The sequence below is a fragment of the Macrosteles quadrilineatus genome, unplaced genomic scaffold (genome assembly GCF_028750875.1).
Source record: "Macrosteles quadrilineatus isolate MER2022 unplaced genomic scaffold, UCM_ALF_1.0 Scaffold_7__1_contigs__length_78375512, whole genome shotgun sequence".
NCBI lineage: Eukaryota > Metazoa > Arthropoda > Insecta > Hemiptera > Cicadellidae > Macrosteles > Macrosteles quadrilineatus.
Window position 1 is genome coordinate 45,041,839 of NW_026542600.1, and position 12,269 is coordinate 45,054,107.

Sequence of the window (12,269 nt, forward strand, 5' to 3'; positions counted from 1 at the left end):
ACGAGGGATGTTTTTAAGTAAGGACAATTTGTGCATATAGCTCCGTCGTTTGCATGTACACAGTAACGAGGTGGCTTGCTGCCTGCTAGCATTATTTGCCGAATCCCGCCATTTGCAGCTCTGAAGCTGACGTGTACGCTTCGCTGTCACATCCGATATAAGGTCAGTGATACGTTTTTTTGACTGTAGGCAACATATCTGATGCAAACATTTACCACCAGATGACTGAAATGGCCCTAAAGCAACAAGTGAAGTTAAAGTGTGGAAATGGGTTAGTGGGTTTAAAAATGACTGAAGAAGTGTCCATTTTGGAGATCAGACTTCTCACAGAAGAAAAAACAGGTAAGAGGTTATAAACTAGTGTTTTGGATATATTGATGCTTTGCAAGGAAGAAGGGCGTGAAATATTGAGTCAAATCGGTACTGGAGACAAAACATGACTATTTCATACCACCCCTAAATCCAAGCAATAATTCATTCATGGTACTCAACCTCCCAAGTCAATTCCAAAGCTAAAGACGGGCTAAGCGTTCTTCATCATGGACATTTTCACTGCCACTTTTAAATCATTAACCCATATCCGCACTTAACCTTTACTCATTGCAATAGGAGCCATAAAATTCAGTAATTTGAAAATGAATTAGAATTTGAAACATTGGATAGTTCTTGCAATCAAAACACGCATCAGCTGAAAACACCATGCTGAAAGAGGTGCAATTCTGTTAAAGAATTATGCCAGTGATCAGCAAACTGGCTCGTTGCTGTGTAAACGCAATCTATAGAGCTATAAGTGCAAATGGCCCGTACTTAAAAAAAGCCCCTTGTACTCTGACATTCCTATCGACACTCCCATTTCATTTAGCAAAACAACTTTAATCAAAACTATGAAATTTAAAATCCCTTTTAAATTGAGTAGTTTTTGGGAGGTTTAGTGCTTTTTTCAAATCAGAAGTTTGCTGGGTTCCAAGCACAGTTTTAATCTATTAATTAAAGATGCTTTCTAACACTATGTGACAGTTAGACATTAAACAAGACAAGAGTTAGGACCCTTGAAATCATGAAAAACCATTTGTAGAGAAACACATAATAAGAAAAAGACACGAAAGACAGTACGATTCATAATGATTATCTTCTTGTTTCATATTATAAAAGCTAAGGTCCTGGGTTTGAAATGAAAAGAGCTGTGCTAAACTCATGCTTCTTTTTATATGTAGAAACCCCTAAGCAATTATCATGTTATATTCACTCTCTCAAAGAACCACACAATAACACACAAGGAGGGAGTCACAAAACTAACAAACCGGTAAAGAGAAATCCGTCTTTCCTACCATCCTAGCAACATAACACTGATAACAGATTTTTCAAGTATTTATAAGTTATATACATTATTATGAGTGCAAACGAAAACGTGACAATGCAACAGTGGGTTGCAAGCTCTAGAGAGAATATACAAAGGTGAATTGGTACAAAGTATTTTTTACAAATATTGGGTTGTACTTAAAAGTCCATTTACGACAGTAAAAGTATCCTTCTTTATATATCATCGTTTAGTACGGCCATTTTTTAGTTCGGCCTGTAGTTCAGTCCCGAGGTGGCAGAACGAGAGGGAGGCTACTGTAGGTGGAATAAAGTTTTTCTAAAGATTAAAGAAAGTATATTTTACTGAGCATAGGAAAGTTTTTATAAGTCAAAGCGTACAGAGCATTAGACAATCTAACTTATTTTATAGCCTTTCATTATTTTACTAACTGAAAATTCTAAAACAATAATATTATCAGTATTCCTGAGTTTTATCTATTGGGACTACTGTGTTTTTCAGTTTTATAACATGAATAGTAATTTCATTGCAATTTAATCATATAGACTTTAAATTTAGAGTTTCGGATTCAAGTGTCATTGGAGGAAAATATTTAGTTCATCGAAACCTAATCGAATGGTTGTGATATACTTCAAGCGTTCCGGTAATTATATCTACCCATAGTTATACCAAAACGTCTCTTTATGTCTAGCTACTACTCTATTCTACACATCTGGAAATATTTTAAACAACCTTGATTACCTGACGTATAGTGACTTGATTTTTGAGCATTCTTGCTAACTTCGGTATTATCTTCCTTGCGTCGAGGAATAACAGGTTCAAGTTTCTCGCGGGTTGGTGATTGCAACAACACCCCATCAACTACACCATCCGACAAGGGAAAATAAACTCAAAGCTCTTACAAAAACAACTACGGCAGGGTCTGTAGAAACTTGCAAATATCTAGTTGGTGGATGGAAATAATAATGTCCTATATGTGATGATGTACATGCTCAATAAAGAATGGCGTCCATAAGTGAAATATTATGAGGTTAATAATAAATTGTAAAATATGTTAACGATTTTTTAGTTATGAGTACATTGTTATGGGTTTGCTATTTAAATATTTTGTGTCTGATTATGAAGTATTTTTTATCTAATTTAGTCCCTCATGATCTAGTACATGTCACGAAGGAAGTATAACCCTGTCCACTAAACTTTCAAATGGTTGTGATATTGTGCTGTTAATAATGAAAACACTCTTCCTTGTCAAGAGGGACAGGAAAAATCTCCTAGTCTCTTATTTAAACAATTCATTGATAAGAGGCAAATAATTTGAAACCTACAAGGGTTTAAAAAATATGCCTTTTGGTTTTGTGCTAATGAGTTTGCAATTTGATTCATAAGGAATTAAAAAAAGCTACCATGTAGTATTAGATGATAACCAATTTTACTTTTGGGCTATATCTTTGCTTGTCTCCAATATTCAATCCCTACCGTATACTATCTCTTGTGTTATTTGATCAATTTTTAAGATATGGTTAATCAGTCATTGCCAAATCAGAAAGAAGAAGTATTGGACACTTTAGTCGACAAGTGATTTATACCTAGTTAGTATAGACATAGATATTCAGTGCTCAATTTGTAGAAAATGAGGTGCCGGAACTGTAACCTATTTAATGTGATTTGTAACTATATTTTTGCCAATATTTTTATATTTCCAAAAGAGAGGTACCGGCAGTGGCGGCTCTAGGACCTTGTCTAGGGGGGGGCTCCGGGGGGTTTGGGGGGTGTGGAGGCGTAAGGAAGGCAGCGGTAGTTTGTTGAAGATTGAAAGAGCTAAGTAGAAATTATGAATAGTTATACTTAATTGATTGAGTTAGTTAGTTGGTATCTTTAAAGTAGTTGGTAATTTTAAATTTTTAAAGCCGTTTGGTGACTTTCTGAAGCAATTTTAACGCCTAAAACTGTGTCCAATAATAGTCCAAAAACTCCCATTTCACCTGTTGTTTGTCATGCATGAGAATAGACATAAGTAGAGTAAAGTAAAGTATATTTTTTTTATAGTTTTTACCAATTTATTTAATAGATCAGATTTATTATCCTAATAGAACTAGGCCTATATTAAATATGAATAGATAATGCATTCATTGATAATCAGGCTAACTTCGTTAGTGACGTTAGCCGTCGACGACAACGAAATGCCGCCGTCCATTATTATTTAGATTTAGGCCTTCAACCCACGGCAAATTTACCCGTAATAACTTATTAAGACTAATAATATGTAACTATAACTAAAATTGTCCGAGTCACTTTACCTATGGTTAGTTTACTTAGTTATCGGGTTGATTAGGTTAGCCTATACTAAAACTACAGACGTAACTTATTGACTCAAAGATACCAACTAACTAACTCAATCAATTAAGTATAACTATTCATAATTTCTACTTAGCTCTTTCAATCTTCAACAAACTACCGCTGCCTTCCTTACGCCTCCATCACTATCACTAAACCACTATTGATCACAAAACAACAGGTCGTTTGGCACTAAACTATAACTGAACTGTCACTGTGGTCATGGACATGGAAAGAAGTGAGGTTAGTTTATGTTTATGGTAGTGACAGTGTGGATGATGGCTCCAGCGCTGCCAACATGGTTCTTCCTATCCTAATCGTGTGTGATGCAGAATTATCCAGTTTAGGGTGGCTGCCCTGATTTATGGATGCGCGCGCAGCTTTGGACTCTGCCCCAGAGTCCCTATTGTAAAGCATTGGAATGACGTCACGGCACCCTCAGCGCTGTTAGGTGTTTCTACCATAAGACTACATGCATTGAGTTTGGGACGGAGGTTGCCGCCGTCCGCAATCCACATTATGAAAGCGACTATCGCAAAACAGTCATTACTGGATTCAAAATGTAAAACTATTTCATTTCATATTATTATCATATTGATTAAGTAGTCGTAAGTAATTGTAATTTAATTTTAATTACGACATATTATTTTTTTATTACATAAATAAAAAAAATATTGATTTCTGTATTGTTGGGAGGGCGGCGTCCGAGAGTCCTTATGGGCTAGCCGCTACTGGGTACCGGAACTCTATTCCGCCACGTTCCCCCGCAAATCGAGCACTGTAGATAATTAGATACTATATGGACTCACACTTCCATATTTGTTTATTCAATTATTTAATTTATTAACATGTATCAACTGTAAAAAGGTTGGTATTTGGATCTCCAGAGTGTTTGATGTAAAATAATATGAAAAATTCATTTATTATGAAAACAAATGAAGTAATCTAAACACTAAAATAATTTAGCAAATTTTTTTGATCACCCAATGAAATTTACAATAATAGAAACAGAAAGTTTTTTGTTTGAGACCAGTTGAGTCTTACTTATTTGAATTATATCGCAACAGTAGGTCTGTGATGATATGCAGTTGAGGTTTTAAAATAAATAAAAATAAATCATATACTATTCCAAGAGCTAAACAAACCTAAATGATGATAAATAAATAAAATAGGTTATTTATCTCAAAGTTAAGGAAATGTAAATACAAATAGAACACTTAATGCACAAACTAAGGTTCAAGACCCATGCATATAATCAGTGACAGAAATTAAACTTTCTCTTAACAATGTGTTACCCATCTTAATTGGTAGCATTGGTGAGTCTGGTATTTTAAATTTATATCTCAGTTTGCTATTTGACTCTTTTCTAGAAAATATGTACAAAATCCTCTTTGGATACTAAAAAGAGTACTGATGGAATTTTTTTAAACAATCCATTACAAATTCATTTCAATCTAGTATTTTGGCATTGTACCTCTGATTCCTTTAGATTTGGTTTTGTGAGGTCATCAAATTCAATACATAGAAGTATATATAAATGGATAGCTACATTCCTCTTCAAAATACTATAAGATAAGGTTATGGTTATAGATAAACCACACAATATTATTAATGTAGGCCCTATCTTGATAGTTAGATAAAAAACCTTTTTTTGCTTTTGTATTTGAAAAGTAAATAAATAAATAGCTAACTTCCTGTTTTGAAAAAGTCTCTCCTAGATAAATAGAATTTAGTACATGGTTGTATCTTAAGTGAGAAGGCTCTGGGGCTTCAAACAAAATCATCTATAATTATTCATATCATAATGTTACATTATTTAAACACTAATATTTTAACTAAGTTGATATTGTTCACTATGTGTTTTAAAAGAGGACTTAGTAAACTTAAATAATCACCTGCCCCAGTAGTTCTCTCAAAATGATGACGAATTCCTGCTTCCTTTCTGGATCTGACACTTTCCTTCCGATTATCATCTGATTTCTCAACCTAAAAAAATGGAAGCATAAAACTTATTTCCTCAAACACTTTTTTATGAGGGAGGAAAATGACATTTTATATTCAAATCCCACTTATTCATGTTTTTATCACTCAAATAAACATGTTTGTGCATGTTTTTTTTAAGTTATAAGAACCTACTACCAGTTTCTGCCACAGTTTGACAACTTTAACATCTCACTGTGTTACTGAGACATTACATAGTAAAGATCTTGAATAGCCTTGGTTGTTATAAAGAAAACAAGACATATTTTTTAATGAATAAGAACTAGTTGGATAGGTTAAACTTGTTTTATGATACAATTCAGCTTTGATCATTTCTCTCTCTTTGCTGTTGACAAATTATCCAAACATCTACACATTATAATCTACGTTTGGCTGTGATTGATCAGGTATGGTTTTCTATTTGTACAATAATAAGTCAGATGATTGTTGGTCTTAATGGTGATTTTGATAATAACTCAAAGAGTATATTCAAATCCTGTTCTTGATTTATAGAAATACCAGAACTGAAACTGCTGCGATCTATAAAACCCCCATTCTAATCCTTTAGAGTCCCTCTCATTCTCTCCCCCCTTTGGAAATTGTGATGATGATGTAATCACAAAATCAGTAAACTAAAACACTAAGTTACATCAAAATATCATTTGGTATTTTTCTTAAAATTTATATAAAAGAGAACCAATTAGTTTTGTTAGTTTGAAAAATTCTAGAGAGGGTGAGGTTCTTGAATGTGGCTCCACTGTGCTCCCCTCAAGTTCTTTATATACAATCAAGGCTAAGATAGAAAAAGTACTTTGCTTTTGTTCTTTAATGAAAAACAAAGAGAATATAATCATCAATTTAAAATTTATGTTTTAAAAGGAAAACAATAAGCCGTTTGAGATTTCCAAATCCCAAAATGTTGGATGAAGAAGGAAAAAGAATTTGTAAATATTACAAACCAGATTTAGTCACATTATAAAAATTTAATTTTATGGGCGTAAGAGTACCCCTACTAGGGATACTCAAACACGATGTCCATTCAACGTTTCAAGTAAAATATGACCATATACCAGTGTTGGGGAAGCTACTTTTAAAATGTAGCTAGCTACAACTACTGCTACATTTCCAAAAAAGTAGCTTCGCTACAGCTACAGCTACAGTTCCGAAAAAGTAGCTAGCTACAACTACAGCTACAATGAAATGTAGCTACAGCTACAATTTTAGCTACTTTCCCAAAGATGTTACTTTTTATTCCACGCACATTAGGTAAATTTAAAATTAATTGCAACAACATTTTTATTGAACAAACATTTAAACAAGAAATGTCAGTATTGTATCTAACATTACTTGGAAAACAAATTATTCCTAGATTTTATTTAATTTGTTGGCATTAAAAACCTAACATTACAACAACAGTATCAAATAGTTGGGTGTCCCATCATATTTAGTACTTATTTTTAAATATTGCATTATTTTTAAACATCTTATACGTAAATTTCATTAAGTTCAAAGGACATACAACCAAACTATATTTTAAAAGCTCATTTTATTTCTTTAATATAGATTCATTTATAAATGTCTTATATCAACAATTAAGACCACTTAAACTGTAAAACGATTATTTAAAAATACTTTTTTGTGTTACAGAGCCTAGCCTATTGAAATTGGAGTGTATTGCCTTTCTTTACTTTTAATGTTAAAAACGACATTGCTATAACTTTTAACCATAGTGATAAGTTACTTGTTCTATGAATAACACTTTTCAATCTCAAGAAATCGTCCTTTATTGTCATTATGCATATGGCAAATTGTGGTTCAACCTAGTTGGTACAGAAAACAGTATTCAGCAACTTATCCTGAAATCGGCTTTTAATTTAAACATGTTGAAATGTGTAAAGTAAAAATAACATGTAGGCCTACTTGGCTATGTAACAAGTTGGCTATAGTAGCTTTGTTCTTGCAAGGACTAAACAGATATATTCCTAATAATTGAACTTGGTATTTGTCTTAAACCATAGCATAGCCTAGGAATAGTCCAATACAAGAGCTGTTAGCAGGAGCAAACTATGCTATTTTTTAAATGTAAGTTTCATGTTATATGGAGATTTTTTCGTTACAATTATCATGTAGTCTAGGCATATCTTAAATCTCATCAGGTAATTTCCTCTTCGTTAATTTAGTAAACCTTTGAAAAATCTTTGTAATCCAACCAAGGAAGGGCTTGTAATGATGAACCACAATTAACAGCTGAAGCAAAGGTTGATAGACCAGCTTTCTCATTATTTTAAGGTTTAGTGTTGGTTTCCATAAAAACCCTAGTTAAAACACTATCGATATAACAAAGAAACTAAATTGATTACTAATTTCCCTGTCAATCACTTGCAAGCATTCAATAGCTTGTCTTGTCACTGGTATCGGTAACGTTTAAACGTCGTCTGCATCTAGCGATTTTATTTTATCTGACAGTAATCATAGAGTAGTAAATTAAGGAAATGAGAGCTAAAAATAAGGATAACACTCATTTAATGGCCTCCATGTCCACAGAACGTTGTAATAGGGAATGAAACGGCTGCAACCAGCTGTATGAAGCCAAGAAAGTAGGCCTAATTGTTTTGAAAATCTCAGTTTGATTGAAAGATGTTGTTTCACGTAAGGTTGAGGTTATGGTAAAAATCACTATCTCAAACAATGTTAATGTAGCGAGAAAAGTAGCTAAAATTCCGTTACAACTACTTTAAAAATGTAGCTAGCTACAGCTAAAGCTACAAAATCTTAAAAGTAGCGACGCTACAGCTAACGCTACAAAAAAAGTAGCGCGCTACTGTAGCGTCGCTACTTGTAGCGCGCTACTTCCCAACACTGCCATATACAGGGTGACACACGGAAGACAGACGGTTTTCATCTGCGTAGTACTAAGAGTGCGGTGGTGGGAGGTGGTCGTGATGGACATAGTTCTACTCTACACAAGACACCGTTCCATTAATTCAGTCACTACGGAACAGTGGGACTTGCATTGTTGATTGTTTGTTCTTGGCAGTTTCATGAGAAGTGGTGAGTCTATTACAGCTTAACAGTGATTATTTCGTGCACAGTTAAATGCGGTCGACATTGAGCTGTTTTTTGCCGTAAAACAATCCTCAGATGAGTGAAAAACTCTTGATGGACTGGAAAATTACTGGATAAGAGGCATCCTAGCCCAAAACGCAGTGTAACGACGCCAGAAAATGTTGAAAGGGTAAGGGTAGCTAGACGTCACGCTAGTGAGCTACGAATTAATCATGAATCGGTTAGACAAATTTTTAGTACAGTGTGTTTCCAATCAATCTGAAGTTTTTCACCCGTCTGAGGATTGTATTACGGCTCGGAACATTAGCTCAATGTCGACCGACATTAAACCGTGCACGAAACAATCGCTGTGTAGCTGTCACCACTTCTCATTAAACTGCCTTAGCCAAACAATCAACGTTGCAAGTCCCACTGTTCCATAGTGACTGAATTAATGAAATAGCGTCTTGTGTAGAGCAGAGCCATGCCACCTCCCACCACCGCAATCTCAGTACTACGGAGATGAAAACCGACTGTAGATATCAACAGATATATCTTATCTAATATCAACAGATATATAACCTTTTTCTGTGGACTGATATGCCGACTAGGGCTTTGGCGAGACCAGGATGGCTTTGTTGGTGAACTCTTCTTGTTATTCTCCTTTTCTTTTTCCTCTTTACTTATTGATCTGGAACACAAGAGCCAATATGGTTATTTTGTTAACTGAAACCATGAATTTAGTTTTTGTGATGGATTTAGCTTCTTATGAACCCCAACATTAGGTATTTGTTCGTATACAGGAATCTAGGCATTCTGATGTGAGGATGTGCTCCATTTTCCACAGCATCAGACAACTGTAGCTAGTTTACACTACAAATGATCATATAGAAACACCAGTAAGTTTAACATATTTTAACTTTAAATCTTCAACCACCAGTGGTGTAGTACCAATGAAGGCCAGACATCTTAAACGTCGTAAACGTTACTTGCTTCACTCTGTATTACTTTTCAGTTTGCGAAATGAATGCGGAAATGACTCTTTCCTGAAACCTTGATACATGTAACAGTCTGAGTGTCATGTATAAGCAGGTCTTGGAACAAAATTTGTTTTTATATGTTTACCAATCAATTGGTATTTTTTACTTTTTTAAGGGAACGGTCCAAAACATTGCTCTTGTTATTATCAAACATTGACTTTTCGTCAGCTTCATTAATTGATAGCCCAACAATAAATGGTGTCTGAGTCTAGAACCCATTTCACTGGAAATCGTAGCAGCAGCCTTAAGATTTGGCGGTTAATACAAGCACTCTGCTAACCAAACAATCTTAAATCAGGAACCAAGATTATATAATATAACGCTGTGCACCTCTTCATCAACCTTACTAAAAAGCTTTTTCTTAAAAAACCTTCTAATGGCATGTACTTTAATCTTTGAAAACAATAAAACTAAATTGGCTTGCGGAGATATTGTTGAGTTTAAGGTCTTATTAGTATATGTGCAATGAGCTCAATTTAACCATTGACATAAAAATGCTTATGATGTCTTGTAGGAGTACTTTACACTTTTAGATGTCAGTTGAAGAATGTTTAGATTTGGATTGTTTTACCTAGGAGTAGTGGAAGCCAGACTAAGAGCTGATAAAGAGCTTCTTCGTGAGACTTGTTCCCACAGTGTCATCTGCTTGTTGTACAACTCGGCGATGTGTTGAGGAACCAGCTCCGTACCCCATCCTCGATGCTGAAACAAGCCATATCATCCATTAAGGCAGGAATTAGAAAAAATTTAACTAACTATTACCTACGTTTTTTTAATTTAATATGCAGGTTAGTAACAACATTTATATTTTTGACAACTAAATGAAATATGTGAGTTAAAAAATCATCTTTTTTACAGCCAAAAGGGTGTTTATATAATATAGCTTTTCAGACCAGTCATAAGTGTCAGTTCTATTTATAAAAAAAAACCTAAAAAATTGTACATAAGTAAATTTCTCTTAAGATAAAATCTAAAATAGTAAAACGATCCCCATTTACAGAGCTACATGCAGGATGCTAAGAAGTCTAGCTTAGTCCAAATCATGATAAATGGGCAAATCACGAGGAGAGTCATCAAATTACGTTTTATAGCCTGACACTACGTATGATTTGTCCAATAACAGCCCTAAACATTTATGTCTATTAAGGGTGCGCTTTACCTCAGCTCGGGCTTCAGTAGCTATGTTTCACCATTGGACAGCGCTGCCAGAAGCGCTTGCAGACGTTTCCAAGATTACTGTTTTAGAATTAACAAATAATGATAGCTAAACGGCTTATAGTAGTACAAAGACCAATCTATAGTTCTGCGTTTTTCAAATGTTAAAAAAACGTTTTTTTTTTTAAAGTTAAGGCTAGTTGAAAAGACCCTTTTTTTTCTTGTACTATAACTCAAGTTTATAAGGTGTGTATTTAAAATAATTGAAATATAGAAACAAAGAACTATAGAAAATTTCATCCTCTTTAATATGAGACATTAACTTTGATTCTACCTTCAATGTAGCAGGTGAAAACAGAAATCTTGCAAACCCTTGCATTCGGTTGCGCGTCAGGGGTAAAGCGCGCCCTTAAGCACTATCTAGTGCTTTTGTGGAAGGTTCAGTCAAACTCGTGTCTCAACTATATTACTTATGAATGAGACTAAAGCTCTGACAGTATTATCCACATTAAAAATGTTTCAGATATCTGACAAATACTATTATGGAACATTTGAAAGTCTTGTCTTGTTGTTAGTATAACTCGGATAAACAAAACAATGAGTTTTGGAAGTTTGATCTTTTTCTTCTGTCGTTACACATAATAATGGGAAATTATAAGTTGTTAAATACTTTATTAGTGTATATAAAGCAAAGTTAATTTAATTACTTAAAATGATATTAAAGTTTATGGGGGAAGAAGAACCTCAAAGATTTATTGTCTCCCAAAACTTGTTTCCAGTCCTACCTATAGCACCCCCTCAGCTCTAATTCCTTGACAAAATCTAGATTCTAAATGGGGTTGTAACAGGGGGATCTCCCTAATTGCTACCTTGGACACTCCCAGACACTTATCTCTCTTGTAATCTACTACCTCTGCCAACAGATGCTTTGGCGTTTCATTGCATTCTTTTTAACAGTAACAATTTAACCAAAACTCAGGTGAATATTATAGGATAATAAGCTTAACACGTTCAGTGCGCTTGCGCGCTGGCCGCAAGCCAGTGGTGGGAAAAGCTAATGCGCTCCTTGGTTGAGTGCGCGAAAAAATTAAAATTTTGTTTCATCCAAATGATAGGCATATTGTAGCATGTACTGTGTTCCAGTCGTTGTGAACGTAGTACTATTAACCAAATAGATAGCAGCACTAAACAAAACTGCTAGCAGGTTCTTAGTATTGCCAAATGGAGGGAAAAAGTGGGGGGAAAAATACCGGATACACAGTTAATAATAGTAAAATACCGCAATAAAGGCGCCAAACACAATTTTAAGGTTAGGTTCCTTCCACAATGCTATACTACAGTAATTATTGTTCTTCAATTCCATTTTACTACATCCAAGACAAAGCCCAACCTTACAC

At 34.4% G+C, this 12,269-nt stretch overlaps 1 protein-coding gene across 11 annotated transcripts in view; it reads right to left on the minus strand.

Annotated features, from left to right (window-relative positions):
* The window catches only part of LOC128997907 (nuclear protein MDM1), a 105,605-nt gene that overhangs the window by 23,295 nt on the left and 70,041 nt on the right, over positions 1 to 12,269 (minus strand). For 10 of the 11 annotated variants that reach the window (XM_054423726.1, XM_054423723.1, XM_054423725.1 and 7 more), the window contains 4 exons: positions 10,289 to 10,419; positions 9,260 to 9,368; positions 5,548 to 5,638; positions 2,060 to 2,179 (listed from right to left, as the gene is read on the minus strand). In XM_054423726.1, the coding sequence (XP_054279701.1) occupies positions 2,060 to 2,179; positions 5,548 to 5,638; positions 9,260 to 9,368; positions 10,289 to 10,419 (451 nt within the window). The remainder of the gene's footprint in view (positions 1 to 2,059; positions 2,180 to 5,547; positions 5,639 to 9,259; positions 9,369 to 10,288; positions 10,420 to 12,269) is intronic. The other variant, XM_054423727.1, reaches the window with a different exon arrangement.